The following is a 22,319-nucleotide window of genomic DNA, read 5'->3' on the forward strand; positions in this document are numbered from 1 at the left end:
AAGGACAAGAGGAAGAAAAGGTTACTATTTTATTCACATGACTGTCTCAGACAGATGGATACAGCCAGATGACAGAAATATGGATAGATACAGACAGGTAAATCAGCAGGTCTAGCAAAGCAACAAAAGGTTTGACTGTACTAATTTTTGCTGATCAAGCAGAACAATGATTCCAAAGCATCTTTTTATTTACCGTGCACTATTGCTTTCATTAGTTCCTGAGGGGCAACATCTTTAGACGCAGACAATTCAATTCAGAAAGAAGACAAGGCAAACAAAAAACTGTAGGATGGGGGGCGCTTTTCTGTGCAGTACAGGTTACCTTTATGCATGCAGACATCTGGCAAAAATGCTATTGAAACAGTGATAAGCTCACTATACCATTTTATTTATGTATTCATATCTTGACCACTTGTTTTTCTGAAGCTGAGAAGTTTTTCACAACCCCACAAACTTGAGTGGCATTTTATTGCTGAGGAAAGGGTCATGCAATGGGTAAACAGCGTCATTCCTCAAGTATTTACTTACTTTTCACATTACAAGCTATTGTACAGCATGAAACTGCCTCTGGCCTGAAGAGAACTCCCAGAAGAGTCAGATTTTTTTCCTATGATTCCTGGACATGGAGGATTTGGGCTCCAGGGTCAGCATTATTAAGCAGGCGCTGTTACGGCAGATCACAACAGCCTTGCAGGAGCCATCTGGTAGAGCCCAGGCAGCCCTAGGGCTGAGGTTTCCAGAAGTGTGCAGCCCCAGTTAATGCTGTGGGTCCAGCTCCCTGACACCCCATTGAAAATCCTAGCTTGGAGCTTGCAGCAGTGGTTAGGCAGCAGGCTCCCCTGCCTGTGCAGGAACAGCACCCAGGAGACAGTACATACTATTACAACACTTGAATTCTCTTGGTTAAAGAAAGCAAACTTATGCTGAGAGAGAATCAATAAGAAGTCTCTCACAAGGAATTAAGAGACATCAAAATCACCTACTCTTAAAGCCAAAATGAGGAGACTGGACTATATATCTGATAAACCTTGTCGTGGCCACATTAGCCACCCAGAGGGAGACATCAGTTCTTCATGGGCACTGGAGTTCATCCAGAATGGGAAAGCAGGAAATCTGGACTGCAGTTCCCATGACCTATCACAGCTGTGTAGAAGCTGAAAAATGTTGAAATGATTTTGAATTATTTTAACCTTTTTCAAAATTGTCCCATGTTATGCCTCCTGAGGATATGAGCCTGAATTTTTGCAAGGTGATAATCTCAAGCAAATGTCAGTTCCGGCTGCAATCACAAATGCATTTCATAGATCAACTCACATAAGATATTTTAGTGTTGGCTTTATGCATCTAACATGCCTTACTTTTGACATTGATGTCTGGCTCAATTGAAGGTAAATGCAGCCCCGCAATGTGTGTTCTGCTCTGTTTTGGATCAGAACCCTGCAAAACCAGAATTACACACAATTTTTACCCCCAAGTGTGTTTGGATCCAGCTTTCTTGAATCACTACTGCATTAGTGAAGTTCAAGATAATGCACTGAGTTAAATGAAGATGTTCTTAAGTCCATGGGACAACCTTACAATGGGTAAATACAGTCATAATTCAATAAAGTTGCACAGACTTCCATACCACAGTTTAGCAAAGGGTTCTGTTTTATGATCTGATAAATTATATAAAAAGAAGCTGCAGAATATACACAGAAACCCTGCTGTTTTCTTCCCTGTCTACCCCCTACCTTTTTGACTAATTTCTTGTAGCATAACTAAGCAATCTTTTTTTTCCTTTCCTTTGCAGATACACCTAGAACTTCCACGATTAAACAGACCAGATAAAGCCTTATTTAGGTTGGTTCCAGAAGAACTGGATTCTGTTTGACTACCACCTTTTTGGATAAATATTTTGGGGTTCAAGATGAATAAGACAAGGGCTGTTAATGATGGTTTTCCTTTCCTGAACAGTAAGAACTGGAGCTCAAACCGAAGCTTCCCCATGTACATTTCTAATCAGTGCAGGAATATCACTGACCTTACTGTCTTTCTGGCCACCTCTTACAGCTTGGAGACTGTCCTAGGCATTGTAGGAAACATCTGTCTGATTGCTGTCATTGCCAGGCAGAAGGAAAAGGCCAATGTCACCAACATCCTAATTTCCAACTTAATAATTTCAGACTTGTTTATGTGTCTTGTCTGTCTGCCTTTCACTGTTGTTTACACCATGATGGACTACTGGATATTTGGGGAAGTTATGTGCAAAATGACCTCTTTCACTCAGTGTGCATCTGTGACAGTGTCCATTCTTTCCCTTGTTGTTATTGCTCTGGAAAGACACCAGCTCATCATAAACCCGACTGGCTGGAGGCCAAGTATCTCCCAAGCCTATCTAGGAATTGGAGTAATTTGGACTTTAGCATGTCTCATGTCCCTGCCCTTTTTGACCACATCCATCTTGTCTAATGATTTGTATGAGCAGCTCTCACACATCATGAATTTTTCCACTGACAAGGCCATATGCATTGACTCGTGGCCTTCTGAGCAACACAGGCTTATCTACACCACAGCTTTGCTGCTCTTGCAATATTGCATCCCGCTGTTCTTCATCATACTTTGCTACCTGCGTATCTACTTACATCTACAGAAGAGAAAGGACATGTTTGAGAAGAGCGAATATAGCAACCGAGCAGTTCAGTTGAGAAGGATAAATATTTTGTTAGCATCCATGGTTGCTGCTTTCGCTGTCTGCTGGCTACCACTGCATGTTTTCAACACCATTGTGGACTGGAATTACAAAATCATTTCTCCTTGCCACCACAATCTGATCTTCTCATTGTGCCACCTGGTAGCTATGGCTTCCACCTGTGTCAACCCCGTTATCTATGGTTTCCTAAATAGCAACTTCAAGAAAGAAGTGAAGTCACTGATTCTGAGCTGCCAGCATAATTCAGTAACTGCATCAATGGAAGATTATGATCATTTGCCTTTATCCACCATGCAGACTGAAATTTCCAAGGGCTCACTGATGCCGAACTGCAGACATAATTCTATCTAGCTAGTAGAAAACATTTCAGAGGGATGTACTGCCACTACACACCAATTATTACCTGTAGGTATCAAAAGCAACTGGTGATGCCATCGCTGGGATGTGAACAGGAACCCATTATTGCCTGATTTTTGGAAGAACAGGCAAAGGAAGGTCATTAATGTATAGAGTAGCTGCTGTGGTACACAAGTTGTTTATGTCATTGAGATGGTACAGACATTGAGGAGTCTGGGCTGATGTATATGTGGCTGCTCTAACAGATCAGCAACTAAACTGTGGCTGCACATAGACAGACACGAGGTTCATCATCTCACTTCTCTACCATGGCATACCCAGACTTCCAGTTTCAGCACGGCAGGCTGCCAAAAGTTGCATTAGAGAAGACCTTCTGTTTTTCAGTATTAGTAAGTTTTTTATGCATGGCTGACACATCAGTGGAACAGAAATATGTAAATATATAAAATTTTGTGCTTTACCAACTCTCACAGCCCATTAGGTAACAGTAATCTTTCAGCAGATCTCGTTCACATCAAACAACTGGATGTTTTTATGAAACCTCTCTCTGTCACACAGGCTTGGGAATAGCCGTTGCCTCTGCATGTAGGATCACAGACCAGTGACCCCTGGTATGTAAAGACGACAGTTTCTTATTGAGGGATGGCAACAAATGAAAACGTTACTCAATGGGTTAAACTCTTAAAACACATTGAGGTGATGCCGAACATTATTTTTAAGCAAAAGAAAAACGGTTGTAAATCTACATGGAAACAAGTCTGACTGACTGCAATTCCTGCTACTGTCAGTCAAAAAGCTCTGCAATGCCAAAACTGCATGCCATCATCAGAAGACAGCTGGATTACTGGAGTTGTTTCAGGTCTCGGTGGCAAGATGTCACTTTGTTTCAGCAGCTCCTTGGTACTTTAATTGCAAAGTATATCATTCAGAAGGTCAGAATGGGCATGAAAATGTTTGTAGAAACCATATCTTTTCAGAGTGGGTATGCTCACAAAGAAATAAGCATATGCATGGAGGCTTTTGGTTTCCTATTAAAATAAAACCAGGTGTCAGTTCCTACTCGCTGACATCAGCAACAGAAATGGAGCTGAAATTCCAACTAATCAGTACAAGGTCAATAAAAATATACAAGTGGAATCTAGGTCCAATTCAAGCCAAGCTACATGTAAATAGGTAGTATTGCCAAATGCTAAAGTGAGGGTTACGTTTTTTCACATTTATGGTATTTTTAGTCTTTGACCAAAAAACTTACAAACCATAAACTCATTTTAACCTCTAGAGCCGGAGATATTGTTCAATGACTACTGAGAAACCAAAAAGCAGGTATGCCCAAGAAGCCCTTACTAAGGAATAGCTTAAAAGAAAATAAGGCAGCAAATGTAAAAAGGAGGCCAACCAGGTCAATGCTAAAGAAAAGCGGAAGCATATTCTGTCCTGAGTCGTTAAACTAACCTTAGCAGAAGACTGAACTGGATGACCACCTGAGGAAACTTCCAACCTGAATTATGCTATGATAAGCAGTCACTATTCATTGTAGCCAATGCGTTTGCATTGAGTTGAAGCCTCGCAATGTATAGTTATGCAGATAACTAGAAATGAGACTAATTGGTAAATAGGTGAGGAAAAAAATTGTCCCATGCTGTGGTCTGACAGGCAATATGGATGTTGGACTGAGTATTTGAAGATGAGCAAAACCTTATGCTATAAGGTAGGCAAGAGCTATCAACAGGTATGAGTCCATATCCTCAGCTGGCAGAAATGGGAGTAAAACCCTTGCCAGGAGCTGGGTGCAGAGAAATCGGTGCCAAAACTTCACATTTGGACTAGAATTCTTGTGTGCAGAGTCTTAAGGCAGAAGCTGTTTCAATGCAGCCCCCCTTCTAATTCTGAGCAAAACCTGTGTATCTCAGTAAGAGAGTTTACATGCAGTTATCTTTTGTATCTTCCTCAATTATCTGGCAAGACGGTTTTGCTTCTTTTAAATGGACTTCTGCTTTCTTTTTCTCTTTGTTACTTGCCGCAGTACGATGAGAAGTTGTTTCTCTTGATTTGTTTGTATGAAATGCCATTACTTTGTTTGTATGCAATGTCATTTCTAGAATGGACATTGAGTCTACCAGAAACACAGAACAAGAGGACTCTCATTTTATCTTATATGCAGCTTGAAATTTGCTACTGTAGCCGAAACCAGAGCTGATACAACCGCGCCACGCTGAGTAGTACAAAATACAGTAACTCCTCATCAGCTTGATTTATACCAAAACTGTGTTGTATTGTTTGAGAGCTTAAATACTGCTGAAACTTCATAGGGTTTGTTTTTGTATTTAGGATCAATTTAATCCAATTAGCCTTGAGCAATTCTGCCTGTTTCCTGCACTTGTTATAATTACACCATTTAATTAACTAAATGTGTGTTAAGCTACCATAAGAATGCTTTGTTAAACATGTACATAGAAGATTATCTGATTTATGATCTTAAGTATACAACTTTTCAAGCACCAGTGTCTTAAATGGAAATGGAATTACCTTTAGAATGTGTACTTCCATTAATGCATCTTTGTCACTAGTTCTGAGTGAAAACTTGTTGAAAGAGCACTTGCAGCGTGTCAGACCTGCCACTGGAGCTGTGCCCTGACATTGTGCATCAGGTCCCAGTTCTTCCTGCAAAGGGTAGAGAGATCAGCAGGGCTTGACTCTTTGTTTAACTGTAATTCACGTGGCCATTTGTAGCCATGAGCACAAGTAAATAAGTAAAGCAAGCAGATCCAACTTTACAGTAAGGCAGACACAAACAGATGTATCTTCCTCTGGTGATTAAGGGAAGTGTCAAGTTTGGAGTCAAGTACTGTTTAATGCTAACAGACTTCAGACTGGATAACCTAAAGAATTTAGACACTAAAACCCACCAAACTGCACTCATAAATCTAACTGCAAAAATGCAGATCCAAAAAACTCTCAACCAGCCGCTGCCTATCCATCTACTTACATACCATCCATACTGAGATTTTCCAACCTCCAAAATTCCCTAGGTAACTAAATAAACTTTCGAGTGAACCTGCTGGGGGTGGGGTGGATGGGTGTATATATAAGTTCCAAAGGACTGAATATCTGTGTCATGTGTAAGCCCTATGTTAATTTACACACTAGGCATCCTGCTGGTGCAAAGAGCCATACCAGGAAAGGTGACTTTATCACCATTTCTTCATTCTGTGTGGACATCAAGGCTTATGCAGCTGAGCGCAAACTCAGTAATACATATAATGCTGCTAGTTTTCAAGAACTGCTCTAGCAACTATTCCCTGTACCCTTTGAAGGCAAAGGCACAAGGCTGGATGCAATTAAGCCTGTGTGGTAAAAAGAGCTATTTCATTTGTCACTTTGAGGTCTTAATGCAGCCAAGGGGGGTTATGCCTCTTTAGTCCCAGCAGAGGGTAACAAAATAAAAATAGCTTGCCTACATCTTATCCAGGTGTAAATAACAAATAAGGTTCACATCCAAGAAGGATCAAGCAATTTTGTATTCATTGTATACAGGTGATGCTTTTGAGTATGCTCTTTACAAAGTTCTGCTACTGAGTTAGAAAAGCAATGCTGGGGAAATGTGCAGTTGTGCAAATCACGAGTCCATACAATTCTAAGACCTTACCCTGCTTTTTTTTTTTTTTTTTTTTTTTTTGTAAAGCTGTTTATAATCCTGCCTCTTGTGACATGTTGTAAGAAGATAGTAAGATTTTCAGAGGAAGAAAACAACTTACTGTTGTGATATAAGTGGCGCACTGTGGGGAGTCTAATAATAATAAAATAATATTGCCTGTGTTACTTCACTTCTCTGTGCCTGCCTCTGTAAAATGGCATGCATAGAACAATGTACAAAAGATTTAGTTCTCAACTAGTACTTATCAAGAGAAAGCAAGTTATGCTGTATGATAAGAGCCATTGATAGAGGAAGGATTACTAGCTTGATGATTCCTAAGGACAGACAATGATGCAGGACAGCCAGCCAAGGAGGAGAGGACAGGGTAAGTATCAAAAACTCAACGTGGGACACTGAATATTCCAATGCCAGGACTCAGCTCATGTTCCCAGATTGCACAGGAAACTGGGTCCTACATGACATAGAATCCTGAACCATGACCAGAACCCCAACCAGAAAGTAACTACAACTGCAGAGATGAAAACCTATGTGGGACATTTATCAAAATTTTATTGAACCTCAGAGAAGTTTTGACTGGGTTAAAAGAACTGGTACATTTCTCTGACCTGGGTTACCTGCCTCGACTGAAGGTAAACCAAAGCACTAGAGATGCCCACAGGTTGTGCTGTAACCAGGTTTGTTATTACACTTACACACACAAGGAAAGAGTGCAATGGCAGTGTCTTAGTGCCATGGATAATCTAGGTTTACATTCTATAAGCACCAACATTCCGCATAGCTTTCATGACCTTCCCTCACTTTCTCAGTTTGCTTTACCAAGTTACTTCTTTGACCACAAGAAATCATAAGTAGAATAAGCCTGAGATTTATACTTCTGTATGCCTTTTTCTGTCAGACAATGCTCATTAGACCTTAGTCAGAATTGGTTTGTTGTCCTTCCAATAAATGCTTAATAAACATGAAATCCAGTAGCAGCACAGAGATTATATGATGGAAACCCGGGATGAAACTGAATTTCAGAGTTTTTTTGCATTTTTTTAGACTTAAGTTGATGAGACTCTACCACCCATTTATAAAAAAATGCTCAGTTAAATAGTGCTATAGTACACATCCCATATGACAGAAAATACTTTGTTCAATAGCAACTATAAAGCAGATTACCAGTCATAAAAAAAAAAAATATTTAGTCATGGTACACAGAAAATACAGCACTGCACATTTTTTCTACCGATTAGCAAAATGGTTATATTAAACATGGTGACATAATAATGTGAAACAAGTATTTTTTGTAGAATATCACAAATGCAAATACAGCCTCATTTTATTAGGCTCAAAATACAGCCTCTGGCAGTAGAAAGACTTATTTTGTCAGTCAAAAGCTATGATGACATAGAGAACATAAAACTTGCACTTTAACTCTTAAAAATACAGGTAAATTTTGTCCTTAAAGTCCCAGAGAAAAAATTCTGTCCTTTGAATATTGTAATTTTAGCTCACGAATTACTGTGTTCCTTATCCAGACTACAGGAATACAGAATCTCCATATTGGCAGCTAGTGGGCAAATACTGCCTCATCATTCATGAATATTTGTCTTGATTCCATTTTGTTACAAGGTAACTGCATGTAAAATGCATGCATGCATGCAAAATCATCACATGCTATGCCTGTAGTAAGGTAATGAGCATTGATTTATCTAGTTGATAGGCTGATTTAATGACTAAAAGTAATTACATACACCATGTATTTCTTCAAGACAGAATGTAGGGAAATTCCTGATGCCCTAACGACCAACATAACCCCTTTCTGAAACACACTGCAGTCACAGCAGAGATGGCTGAAAAATACTAGAAAGTTCTGGTCTCCTCACCAGGTATTATATATATTCACAGGAATTAATACAGTCAAGCAGAAAGTTTTGTTTAAACTAACAGCAAATACACAGACTGCTTCAGGAGCCTAATACACATGTACCCCCTGTGCCTGTGTTTTGGGAAGGCTCGCGGCATTCAGAGACAGCAGAATCTGGCTGGCACTGTGGCTTAGACTTTTTAAGCTGATTAAATCAACTAATGACACCAGGGCCATTTAAAATTCAGCGTGTACTCAACTCCATTCACCAGAAATACAGCTATACCATCACAAATAGTGAAGTAACCTTTCACAACCACCCACATTTCCACAAGCCACCGCAGAAGTCCCACACGGCACACAACAACGCACACAGGCACCCCCACAACTTTGCACCAAACAAGCTAACCTTCACTAGCAGACCAAAAGGTCTGCCGTTACATCTACAAACTGCTAATACAGTTTTTCTCCCTCAGAAATAGTCTATGAAAAACGGGTCTTAATAGGGTGAATATATTTCCCAGGCATTGCAAGGGAAAGCTTCACAGCAGAGTAGTTGCATTCTGTGTCTGAGTTGCTTACAGACGGCAGGGCAGAGCGGTCCTAAATAAGGAGTATCTTACTATGTGCAGAAAGGAAGCAGAGAATTATTTGGCTAAAATAAAAGGAAGTGTTCCACCTGCACTCAGAGCAACAAGCAATATTTGCAAACAAAACCCTAATCCAGCACACGCTCAGCTCTTTGCACTGCAAAATGAATATATTACATTCCAGATCTGCAACGGTTGAGCTTTAAGCGAAGACAATATGAGGCTTTATGCTTCAAAATGTTTTCACTGATCAGTTTCTCACAAACCTCAGCCTGTTAGAGTAACTATATGCAAACACTGCAGGATTAAAACTTATATATAAAGACAAATCATAAGCCCATATAATTTCTTGGGGTCTGGGTCATGGAACAAGTGTGCACTACACATTTCAAAAATCATTAAGAAAATCCACTTTATTTTGACAATTTCCAAGCAATAACTCACAAGTATGAAAAACAGTCCCTCATTCTGCAAGCAAGCAGGTTGAATGCACTATTTTTTTTTTTTTTTACTTGAAACTATGTCAGGAAAAGAACTAGCTTGGTTTTAGACTTCTTACTATGCAGCACTTCCTAAGTTAAGACATCAGGTTCACTAGAAAGAACATAAACCGTACAGTAATGATAAACACTGTAAAGCACCCATGAATGCACTATTGTGACTGGACTGTAGTAAATGGTATGATTTGGTGTAGTACAGAGCAGCCAATAGGTACTCTTAAGCATAAAAAGAAGGAATGTGACTTTATTTCAACCAGCTTAACTCAGTATCACTTTTTTACAAATAGAATTCACATGAAAGGTAGTAGCAGGCATCTGTATTTGAGCATAAGGACCAGATTTAAGACATTAACCTTAATCCTCTTTTATCTAGGAGATTACATAAATTCTCTACCAGTTTTTTTAGACCTGGAAACAAATCAATTTATGCTGTTGCTATGATTCAGCCATTAGCTGCACTGGCTGTGTTCATTTTTGTGTCCATGGTCTGTTATTATAGTTAGGGTATGAAAGTAACGACTGCGATGCTTATTTTAAGCATGCTTATCAGTGGCAATCTCCCATTTTATATTAAGAGGAAATGATGTTTGATGTTTCTTTTTATAATTAAGTACAAATGAATAAGAAATATGGGGCCAATAAGTAGTGCCAGCTTCCAGGAACGATTCTTTATGAAACTTCTTTTTAAATAGCATTTACAATATCTCGTCAGGAAAACACTGTCAAGTGTTTTAATAGAGGTTTACAAATTACTGCCCTGTTAGGAAAGAATCTGTGTTGCATCCTCTCTTAACATGCATTAATTGTGAATAATACCAGCAGCAACTCCTACGACGAGTTCCAGGCCTCCCAGAGCCATCACAGTACACAAAAATTAAGCGTAGGCAGCTACAGAGAACTTTATTTCCATCTGCAGGAGGACACTGACTTGGACACTACTGGGTGTTTTCCTACATGCCACAAGCACATGCATGGATATGCACACACGTTCAGGGCTGCAGACACGCAGCTGGAGAGCACCTGCTCTTTGCCACGTGAGACAACAATGATGTACAGATAATTAACTCCTGGGAACAGAACACACTTAACACATTAAATCGGTTTAACACCTTACCTTTCTCTTTCCAGAGCCCTGAAGACACGATAGATAATTTTGCTTATCTACCTGTACTACAAATGCAGCTCTCTGCTACTGCAGAAGCTGTGCAGGGAAGTGAAGAAGGGTCTTGCCTGCACAGCAGCTGCTCAGCAGTCACAGTGTGAACGCAGGGGAAGTGTGTTGCCCTGCCCAAGCCACTGATGCACATCTAATGGAGCAGGCTTTGGAAAACACAGGCTGGCAGCACCTGCTCTGCAGATAGCAGCAGCAGGGACTGGGAAGGTGGCAACTCATAGGTGGTGATGAGACCAAGGGGATTCTGGACATGGCCAGAGCAGGCTTCTAGGTGGTCCAGGGAAGTGGCACAAAGCAGAGGTCTACAGTTAGGAAGAACTTTGAGGATCCCATTTTGAAACACAAGTGCCTACGCTCCATCTAAATCTAATAGTAAATTCAGCTCCAAGGTGACATGCAGAAGTCACGCAGGGAGTAGGTACCTGGGCAGGTGTTGAACCCAGTCCTACAGCAGCACACTAACCCATAATCCACTAGCATACCTGAACCTCTGAAAACTGCAGCCCCAGCATCTTCAATCCAGAATAGGCTCAGGGAGTAAGAGCACTGAAAAGGAGACGGGGCTGTACAAGGTGACCTGAATAACGATGGGCAGCCACACAATTAGAACAATTCCCCTTCTTGGGGAATCACTTGATTTTATAATTAACTTAGTTTGAATTAGTTTATTTCTTGCAGGCTCTGTAGTACTAATGAGCCATCCAGCCCCTGAGGAACACGTACCTGTGCAGGACTTGCTGGATATACTTTTGTGCAATTTTAATTCTTACTTGGTTAACCATTAAACCTCCTCAAGTGCACCTAAAGAAAGCATACTTGGTTTTGCATGCCTATCCCCATAAGAAGAGTACCCAAGAGGTACAGTCAACTGAAGACAGAGGCATGATTTTTTAATTAATTATTATCAAATAACAGATATTTCTGCTTGCAGTGAGAGATGGTGTAAGTCAACATGCAGTTATATGGTATGTTGGATCCAGGCATCATGCTGGTGTCTTTCCAGCATTCTCCCAACCCACTTGTTCATCATCCCATGTGCTGAGACGATAAATGCCAGCAAAGCCAGGAGATGCATAGCTGAACTGACACACATGTAAAAATAACCCTAAAAAAAAGAATTCTTAAAAGAAGAAAACTTGTTAACTGTGTCTTATATTGATCCAGTTAATGCTGTGGCCCTATAAGTAGTTATATCACCACAAGTAAAGACAGTGATCTTGCAGCACAAAAAAAAAGCAGAGGAGGGAGAATGTTGGAGGCTGAGATTTCTTAAGCCAGCATCATGAAAGTCAACATTGTACCTAACTAAACCCTTGGTGTCAGGATTGGTTCTTTACTCATACTAAGGGGAGTGTGGCCACAACATCATGGAGTGGCTGAGGCTGGAAGGGACCTCTTGATGTCACCTGGTCTAACCCCTGAGCTCAAGCGGGATCACTACAAACAAGTTGCCCAAGACCACATTCAGGTGGGTTTTGAATACCTCCATGGATGGAAACTCCACAGCCTCTCTGGGCAGCCTTGTTCAGTGCTGCCACCTTGCACAAGCAGATGTATCACTGCCTCATCTTGCTGCCTTAAGCTATAATCTTCATCACATGAAGACCAGTCTGTCTGCACCAGTTGCAATGGGATGTCACTGATTTACATCCCCCGGAAGTCTATCCCCTACTTTGTTTTCGTTCACTCCAAGTTTCTCACTAGTATTTGAAATTGCAAATTCAGCCCTAGTTCAGCTGCAGGCCCACGTTGCCCATCTGGGAGCGTGTCAGCTCACAGACCAAGAAGGAGTCTTGAGTTTGATCACAGGAGGTAGTGCCTTTGAGCTTCTTATTGAAATTCAGGCCTGACTTGCATAACTCTGTTTCCTTATAACAGCAGCTTTTGTTTGTTGGTGTTGTCTCCTCAGGCAACAGTGAATGTATAACCATGACAGTGACTTCAAAATCCAAGGTAGAACAGATTTTTTTACTAAAATATGAACAAAAGCTCAATGACAAACATTTTCATTGGGAATCTGTTTGAACAAGTCCCCTTCTGAGACCTGTTACTTGTTGCTCTATTTCATATCCTTGCAGATACCCCAATGGCAGGAGGGTTGGAACCTAGATGATCCTTAAGGTGACTTCCAACTCAAACTGTTCTGTGATCCTAAGATTACGATGTGATGGTATTCCCCACCACATCTGTTTTTCCATTATATTTGTCAGAGACTTTTTCCCTGTTGGCTACAATATGAAGTTCACTGGTCTCGTCTGCCAGGGTACTGTGGTGTAAGGACATGGCAGCCAAAGCGGGAGTGAAGGTTGTGTCTGGAACTTTCACAACAGAAGGATCATGCTTGTCTTCTGTTACTTTAAGGAGACAGTCTTCACAGCTGCTTGAGCCGTGCTGCAATCCAAACCTTCAGGGAATGGACTGACCAGCAAAACATCAGCTCATCTTTTCCTCTGCTGTGGTCTTAGTTTTTAAAAGAATTTTTTTTTTCTAAGCTGCCCTGATTAGATAGTACTAATAACATTAAGGTAAATTGGTTCCTTGGGAGATGTCCCAATTAAATGGCTATCCTAATTAAGCACATCCTGATTAAGCAGAAGATCCTATAATTATAATAATGGCATGTAATAAAAACTGGCCCATAGTTTTGTTCAGACAGAAAGCATTTTGCAAACCTTATTTACAGGAACCACTTTATCCAGAACTGAAACACAACCAGCTCTTGGGTTAAATGTTACATCAGTTTAACAACGTTCTGTAGAACTCAACAGCCTTTTGGAGCAGGGAATGAAAAATTTTGCACCATCCTGACAATGCAGACAGTGTCATGATAAAGCAGAAGGTACTTCACGTGTACTTTGAATGAAATACTTTGACTAGTCTTAGAAGAACTACTGCAGTATTTACAATTGGTGCAGATGATCACAAGTGCACCCAAAAGTGCATTTTATAGAAGCTTCTATTACAAAGGTTTAAATCCCAGACGAAATGGAGGAAAAGCACCTCACATTGAACTTGTGGCTTTTAAGTTCTGAAAAAAAATCTATCTCATTCCCACTTTGACACCATGGATCTTCCTTAGCTTATAATACTGGGGAGAGTGCAGTGCAAGAAGCCAGGTACAGCCTGATAGAAGTACTAACAAGAATAAATTAGCAAGTCCTTTTTCTCCAACGAGCCATAAAGCTGAGATCCTGACCCTCTGTATTTATTGCAAATGTATGGCATGGTTTTTTTTGAGTGCTACTGCGTTAGAGGTAATTCCTACTGTATGTTTTGGATGTTGTTTGTGTTCCAGCTTGCATGACTGTATTTAGCTGGCTCGGTTCCTCTCTGGATCACAGTGGAGTATGACAGCTTCATTTTTTAGTTTGTCCTACACAACACTGAGAGAAAACATTAAGTAACGCCCAGTAAGTAATGGGAGTTTGATCAACAAATCCAAACAAACATATTTAGTTATTAAAATCACTTTTGTTTTGCCTCAGTGACAAAAGACCAGAACCAAGGAGTCAACATGAAGCTCAAATGGTCAGAAGTGTCAGCTGATAAAAGCTGAGCAAGTACATGGGTAAACAGCCACAAGCTAGTGAATTATCACTGAAGAGAAAAACTGGTAAAGTCCACCACAAATCGTTATTCCAGGGAGTATGTATAACACCTCTCTGCATCTCTCCTTCTTGTCCTGCCATTGTCATGCCTGAGCACTAGAGCGCTGTAAAGGTATTGCAATATTTGTTTATGCAAAGTTAGTTCAATATTGTGTGGCTGTGGAGTCTTTAAACTATGCATTATAACCCTGAGGAACAGAGCCTGGTCCCTGCACAGACTCAGGAATATTTATAACGCAGGTGCACAAGGTACATTGAGGTACTGCTCTCCACAACATTAAGGCAGATGCCCAAGTCCATCTTCTCAGGTACCATTATAAGATACTATAGTATCCTTTGAGGAAGGCAATGGTTGCTGGTGCTGCTAGATGACAATGCCCTTCCAGCATCACAGTGAGCTCACAACACAAGGCAGCTATGAGAAGCATAAATGCAACCCAAAACCACGAAGAGGACATAATTGCAATACCTGACAGAAGCATCATTGTGCAAGGACCTCATGCAGGATACAGTGATCCACATCGAGGAAGGATCTACAGGAATCAGGACGAGCTGCAGAGTAAGAATACCAGGATCAAAGAAACAACCAAGCTATAGCCCAAAAACGATTAAAAGGAGCTTCAGTATTCAGGCTGTAATTGCTACTTGTATCTGCATCAGGCAAATTAAATCCAAGAGAAAGAAAAGACAGTTCAGATAAAGGAGCACTGTTAGCATGCAAATGAGGTAACGTTTAGGCTTGAGACCAGAAGGCTTTCATTGAGGTATCTCCTAGCCTTCCATAGCACCATATGAACATCTCTGTAAGTGACAGGTGTCTCAGAACAAGACAAAAACCCAAAATAGTCATAACAGAGAAGACCTTTCATTAGGTCTCCAACAATAATTACTCTAGAGCGAAATGTACTAGGCTTCAGCAGTAAAATCTATACTAATTCCTTGCCTCTTTTCAGACCCACCTTCTCCAGCAAATCACATAAAAAAAACCCTGTCCAGCCCCTTAAATAGCATAATTGAAGAGCAAGCCTTCTCAGCCCCTCCCTAGCATGCCTCAATCAATTACTGTAGATTGGAATTAGATGAACCTTGATTTTCTTATCTTTCCATGCCCTGATGCCTCAGGTGGTTATTTTATACTCAGGTGTTCCCAATAAACTGCAACCAATGTGCTTCCTGATTTTATGACTTTATTTTCAGCATTAAAGATAGTAAAAGTGCATCATACTTAAAAAAACACTTTTTGCAAAACATGTGGCAATATTTTGCAAGCATTAATAAAGCCTCACAACAATCTTGAAAGCAGGGCAAAGGTTATGATAGATGAAGTGGCAGCTACCCTGGCAGGGGAGGTTGGAAGAGTGTTTTATTTTAAAAAATCCATTTCCAGGCAGTCAGGACTTGCTCAGCCTTTGGGAATTGACAACTGGTTGAATTAAAACCAGATTTTCGGCTGCTATAAAACAGCAGAACATCATTGGAGTCAGTGAAACAGGCTTCATTTGTGTGTATGGCTTCTGCACTCTACAAAGTCACAGGTTTTCTGTAACAGCAGGCACAGTCAAGCCCTACTGTAGGGAGTAGCAGCAGTCCCCATATCCACTCAGTTCTACACTCTAAAACAGAGGTGAAATGTAACAGGACTTTACACACACAAGGAAGTATACAGATACCACAATACAGGTGTTGTGTAAAGTAACAACAAAAGATGTTTGTTCTGCAGGATTATCATCACGACATCTAAAACTCATTGCACAGGCTTATTAATCAGCAAGACGTTATCATAAATACATGATGCCTTTCAAGCATTGTGACATTCCCTTCCTGCAGATGGCTGGAAATGTTCTTAGATACAATATTTGCAATTAGCTTGCTGATGAGATTAGTGCTCTGAAATGGTTAGTTTTATAGATGCCCATGTTGCTCCCTCTGTGGCTATTACTGCTTTAACCGATTTGAGACCCTGGCTGAGAGCACTTTCTTAGGACTGCAGTATTGAGAGTGCACAGAAACATAGCCCAGCACAAGCAGAGAGAGGAGCAGGTGATTTGTCTGAGGATCTGACAAACTGCATCCTAATCCCTGCTCCACCGCTGACCCTGAAACGGTCACTCACCTCTGTTTCTGCCTCAACAGAATGAGGACAGTGCTACTACTGCCTGCCAGCCCTCCTGTTCCTGGCAGAGGACGTGCCATGGGAGGGCTCAGAGTCATCAGCATTCCCAGCGGCCAGTTCTGGCGCCTCCTTTTTGCTTGAGTAATCATCATCTTTCCCGACATGTGCTGCCCTGCCCCTCTCATTTACCCAACAGGAAGGTTTGGAGCATGTGTTGGAAACATTCAGGAAGAATCCCTTGAACTACTGCCCCTGAATTCCCCCAGGAGAACTGTCCTGGTGCACACGCTGCTGAGGATACCTGTCCCTTGCCTGCAAACTGGAAGCACATCAGTGACAGAAAGGATCTTTCAGGAAAACAGGGACTTCATAGGTCACATCAGGGATCTCAGGGGGTCCCATACAGCTAGGGCACAGTTGCTTCAACCCACTTTGCCCCTGTTCACTGCTTTGTGCCATTTGGGATGTGTAAGAGCAGAGTCTCTTCCACAGAAGCAACAAGGCAACTCAGAATGTAATGACGCTTGGATTCCTGCTCCCTTTGCACCTAAGCCCATCAATGTCCTGGGCTGGTTTTCACCTTTCACTGACAATAAAGTAGTTTGCTCATAACAAACAGCTTCTCATCTGAAAGAGGAGTGGCATGAATCATAGTGGAGGCATGAATCAAAGAGGACTGGCATGAAAAGCTCATGCTCATTTTTTAATATTTCATTATGCCCTGATTAATTGGCAGTGGCTTATGGCTCTATCAATAGGACACGCTCCCTGGAAGAACGACACATTTCTGAGAAACCCTCAACAGACCCAAGCATGTACTATTTAAGAGTTAGGAGAAAATCATCTGCATCTTGTTACAAATCTGAGATTTAAATCAATTTTGCCAGTCTTTTTGATTGTGGCTTCCCTCTGAAACAAAGTAAATTTCCCCTGAGATGAAGGATTTCGTTATGGCACCAGCCTGCAGCTCAGGAGACCTGTACTCTCTCGTTGGTTCTGCTTCAGACATCATGGGGGATCCTGGACAAGACATATTGAAAATGTTTCCTATTCCTGCTGAGCTGGAGTCCCGTTTTTAAAACACCTGTGAGGGTGCAACGTCAAAGCCCAAGGCAGGCAGCCAGTGGGCCGACTGGCACGGCCCTTCGCTGCCCCGCTGTCCCCGGCAGGGGTACTGGCAGCCTGGTGGTCCCACCAGGACGGGGCTCAGAGCCGGCAGGAAGGGAAGGAGGCAGGTTTGTTATTACTGCACTGAACTAAGAGCTCTCTGCCCGCTGAAAGGGATTTCTCCCTTGCCTTGGCTGTGATCTCAGGCTAAGCTGGTGCAAGTCCCTTCCCGGGCAAGGAAGCACTGCGCCAGGTTTTTGCTGTTGGGGCTGGCACATGGTCAGGCAAAGCCTGGGAGCAGCGACAGGCAAGAGTACGTGGTTGGGAGCAGGGAAAGGGGAGTGGAACAGCTTGCTTTCACCATCAGTGAGCTGTTCAGTCTGTTCAGGCAACCCCTTGAAACAAATTGCAGCCTCAGGCTACAAATACTGGTGTAAGTTCTCTGCTGATTTGTCCCCAGCAGCAGTTCATCACCGAGTCAGGTGAGTGCCAGAGAAAAGGAAGTACATCAGGTCTGCTAGGGCAGTGGGTAGCTAGCACATAGCTAACATAACGACATAATTATCACCTGTAGCATAAAACCACACCCTAAACCGCCTTTTTCCCCCTTGGTTCGATCTATCATCTGTCCTGTACATTGTGTGATTTTTCTGTTTAAACTCAGCCTTGGGGCAGGAGTTTCCCCTTAACGCGCACTTGTGCAATGCCTAGCATCGTGGGGATCCAATCTTAATTGTGTGCCTAGAGATCATCACTACTTAAGTAGTCTCACAAAAATGGAATGCATTCAACTGCTGCCAGCAATCTGGGCTATCCAGTAGTGCTCCCTCCTCACTATATTTGCAGACCTACTTTGGAGAACTTTTCCATCTTCTCCTGCTTCCTGCAGGGGTATTATCTGTGCTTGCAAGGATTCAATTAATGCCATTGATGTGGAATGTTGTTCCATTCATCACTAGCCACTGCATCTAATGAATAGGATAATCTAATTCTCCCCAAATGAATATGACACCAAATTAAAAGAGTTCATAAACAGACTCCAAAATGGAGTGAGTTTGTTTCAATTTATTGCCTTTTAAATTGCACTGGATCCCTCAAGTACCAACCTAGCTATAAACAAGTCAGTGACTGAGTTTGAAAGATTATTATCACTAATGTTCGCCTTTATTTATACTAGAATTGAGTGTTAGTATTAGCTGGAAGAACAGCAAAAGGAAGGTCATCCAAATGCCACAGTTTTTAACCACAATTTTCCTGAACTAGTGAGAGAGTTTTAAGGCACAATGTATTCTAGACAAGTATTTTTGCTATGTTTACTGTCACTGGAGCATTTAACAAAGTGGTTATGACCTATCATTGAAACCATGTGAAAAGTTCACCAGAAAAAAGTAGCAATGCCTACTGGGTACTTGGCCAGTTTCAGAAGAGGCTTCTCTCTCTAGCTTCCACCAAAAAAACAAACAGTTATTCCAATGTTTTGCCTGGTATCGTTTTATTTTGGAACCAGCTGTTAGACAATTTATTCTGTACATGAAGACAGATGATCACGCCAAGCTTTTTTTTGAATTCAGCCTGGGTTTCAGTATCCTGTCCTTGTCTGACCAGCCTTTCCAGAATATCTGACTGGAAAAAAGATAATTAGTGTGGTGTGGACTTCTTACAGGATGATCTAGATGAAAGAGGAAGAGAAAGGAACTACATACAGACTTAGTGTAGTACTTACAAAGTATATCATATAGGATCACCGGTTTAAACGTGGACAGTATCTGGTTCTTCAGAAGAAACCGATCTTCTGTTTTACTGCCTGAAAATCCAATTTATTTAACAGCTTCTACCATGGAATCGGAACACTTCCCCAAAATTAATCAATTCATCCTCATTACAGACAGTCCTAGGAAGTAAAGATCTACCTCTGCCTGGCTTTTACAGTTAGCCCATTACTTATGGTAGCAGAGCTCTGGCTTAGAAATCCAGAGCTATCAGGTCTGCAGAGCATCTACCACATTGCTGGGCAACCTGTTCCAGTGTTTCCCCACCCTCACCATAAACAGTTGCTTCCTTATATCTAGTCTAAGTCTACCCTCTTGTAGTTTAAAACCATTACCCCTTGTCCTATTGCAACATACGCTACTAAAAAGTTTCCCCCCATCTTTCTTATAAGACCCCTTCAAGTATTAAAAGGCTGCAATAAGCTGTCCCTGGAGCCTTCTCATTTATATCGTGATTTTCAAAGACTACAAGACAATTTTCTTTTCAGCCCTAAATTTGGCCTTTAATACTCCATGTGTGTGGCACGGACTCAGACCTTGTTCTGCCTTGCCGGCAAGGAGACAGCCAAGGCTGAGATGGTGCCTGTGCATGGATAGCCACGAGATCCTATCATATTTAAGCAGGAATTTCTTGAATTAATACAAATGATTCATATGATCTTAGGGAAAGGAGTAGCTCTGTTTGTTTAGTAAGGCATCTCTCTTTGAGTCTAGGATACTGCAGTATTGAATGAATCTTCTAGTATTTTACGTTTGGGAAAAAGAATTCTAAATAGCTAATAAACTTCTGAACAATAAGCTATGTTTGGAATTGATCAGCACAGAGTGGGAATAACTTTCTGCACCTTCCTTTTGCTGCTTTTCTGCTGCAAACTAGAAAGTTGACCATGACTTAGCCTTTCTTACAAAAATATTTCATATTCATGTGTCATAATTGCTTCTAGCTAAGTAATGAAGTAAGGTTGAGGTGAAACCCTAGAAACTGTGGAAAGGAAAGGCTAAGTGACTAACGCAGCAAGGTAGCAAAGCTGTTGGGTGATCCTGATAGGCTTCATAAGCTTTGAATTTATGAGTTCATGAGTTCACGAGAGGAAATTCCAGCAAGGCTAGAAGTCGATGTTAGCTGTTCTCTGCCTATTTCTTCTTGTCTAGACCTTTTGGGATCTGTTTAAACTCAGAATTTAGCCCCCCCAACAATGATCTTTTCTGTTGGAGAAGATTGTTAATGACATATAAAGCAATGACTCTTCCCTCCCTTTTGAAGAACATAAGCCTTTATTATGGCTAAAATAACAAGGGATCTTTCAGCTCAGTCTGTGGGTAAAGGGAGGAACTGAAGGGGACAATGTGGTTCCTTGGCTTAAACTAAACCAGAAATTTAGAATATTTTGGAAAGTAAAAAAAATATTCTAAGGCAAACTGAAATATTCAGTTTTCTCTCCTCCAAAATGTCATGTTTCAGCTTCAGATTAATGAAATCTTTTAATAATTGTTTTTCAGCTTGAAACAGTTTTTAAAATAAAGTTGCCATTTAAAAATCAATACATGGAAATGTTGACTTTCAGTTCTCCCCATTTTTCTGCCTGACCTTTATTTATAAGCTCAGTTAAATTTGATTTATGTCCACCAAATGCCATTTTTCAGTGAATACGCTACTGTCAATAACGTTTTGCCCAGTACTGGCTGTGATTCTATGCTTCCCTAGAACATTGCTACACATGACTCAGTTCCTGCTTGGATTGTAACTCAGTTTCAGAGCTCACTGTAATCTATAGCTCCAAAGAGCAATTTCAGCTGAAATCCTAAATTGAATTACAGATTTGTATTGCATTGCTCACTACTTATTAATAATATTGTGCCTACAACATATCCTGTTCTTCATTACCACAGAGAAAACAGTACTGGTTCCTCTGCATGGTACAGAGCTATTTATTTCTCCAAATGTTAGATCCCTGCATGTACAGAATCTATGGCTAACTGCTTTTCTTTTGTAATAAGTATTTTTATCTAGCCAGTAAGGCAGGAAAGGTTTCTCAGGACTATAAAACCACCTGGATGTATCCATATGATTTATACGCCATAGGAAAATATCACCATATGCACTCTTCTTGTTTCAAAGAAATACTAACCATTATGGGATGAAGCCCCTGGGAGCTCTGAACTGCCATACCAGTGGCACCCCTAAGCATCATGCATACAACTTTGGGTCAGAAATGCCAGTCCTAAGCTTCCAGCCGAAACGAGCAGTCCAAGGCATAATGCTGATGCAACCAGGGCCAATTGAGATTTGGAACGGGAAGGGATATTAGGAAAACAGAAGCACAGCCTGAATAAAATCATACCTTCCTTCAAACAGACAGGAGCCCAGGTCCCTAGGGCTGACTGTTTCTATCATCTTCTGGGAGGACAGTCAGATATAAAACCTGAAGAATGATTTTTTTCCTGCAGCCTAGCATAAGGGCTTTAGTAAACAACAAATTCTCTGCTGCTAGTTTCTTGGAACCTCAGGGATGAGTCCTTTGGGTTCAAATGGATGCCACCAGAAGACCAAACAGCAACTACTTGCAGGGTCAGTATTGTTTGCAGTGATGACAGCGATGGAGAATTGGAATGACCTTCTTGTTTACATGTGGTTTGAGGAGAAAAGCTCACTGCACTGTATCAAACAAAACATCTCTCTCTGTGCTGCTGTGGTGTCCCAGCCATGGGGATGTGCTGCACTTATCAACCCCAACCACTAAAGAAATGATGAGTCTTTGGAGTCAGCTTGGGCATTCGGATTCAGGGCAGAAGTTGAAGGAAAGCCTGTTATGTCTTTGGCACAGTCCCATCTTAGCATCTTACAGTTTGGCACTATCTTCCCTGCAAGGGAGATCCCATCCAATAGGTCCCAAAGAAGGTCTAC

General features: G+C 41.2%; 1 protein-coding gene across 4 annotated transcripts in view; it reads left to right on the plus strand.

Moving 5' to 3' along the window:
* NPY4R2 (neuropeptide Y receptor Y4-2) overlaps positions 1-6,873 on the plus strand; it is a 43,962-nt gene extending 37,089 nt beyond the window's left edge. For all 4 annotated transcript variants that reach the window (XM_080401728.1, XM_080401731.1, XM_080401729.1 and 1 more), the window contains one exon: positions 1,793-6,873. In XM_080401728.1, the coding sequence (XP_080257854.1) occupies positions 1,910-3,043 (1,134 nt within the window). In that variant the 5' untranslated portion in view covers positions 1,793-1,909 and the 3' untranslated portion in view covers positions 3,044-6,873. The remainder of the gene's footprint in view (positions 1-1,792) is intronic.
* The last annotated feature ends 15,446 nt before the right edge of the window (positions 6,874-22,319 follow it).

This window comes from Falco punctatus (assembly GCF_963210335.1).
Source record: "Falco punctatus genome assembly, chromosome: 9".
Taxonomy (NCBI): domain Eukaryota; kingdom Metazoa; phylum Chordata; class Aves; order Falconiformes; family Falconidae; genus Falco; species Falco punctatus.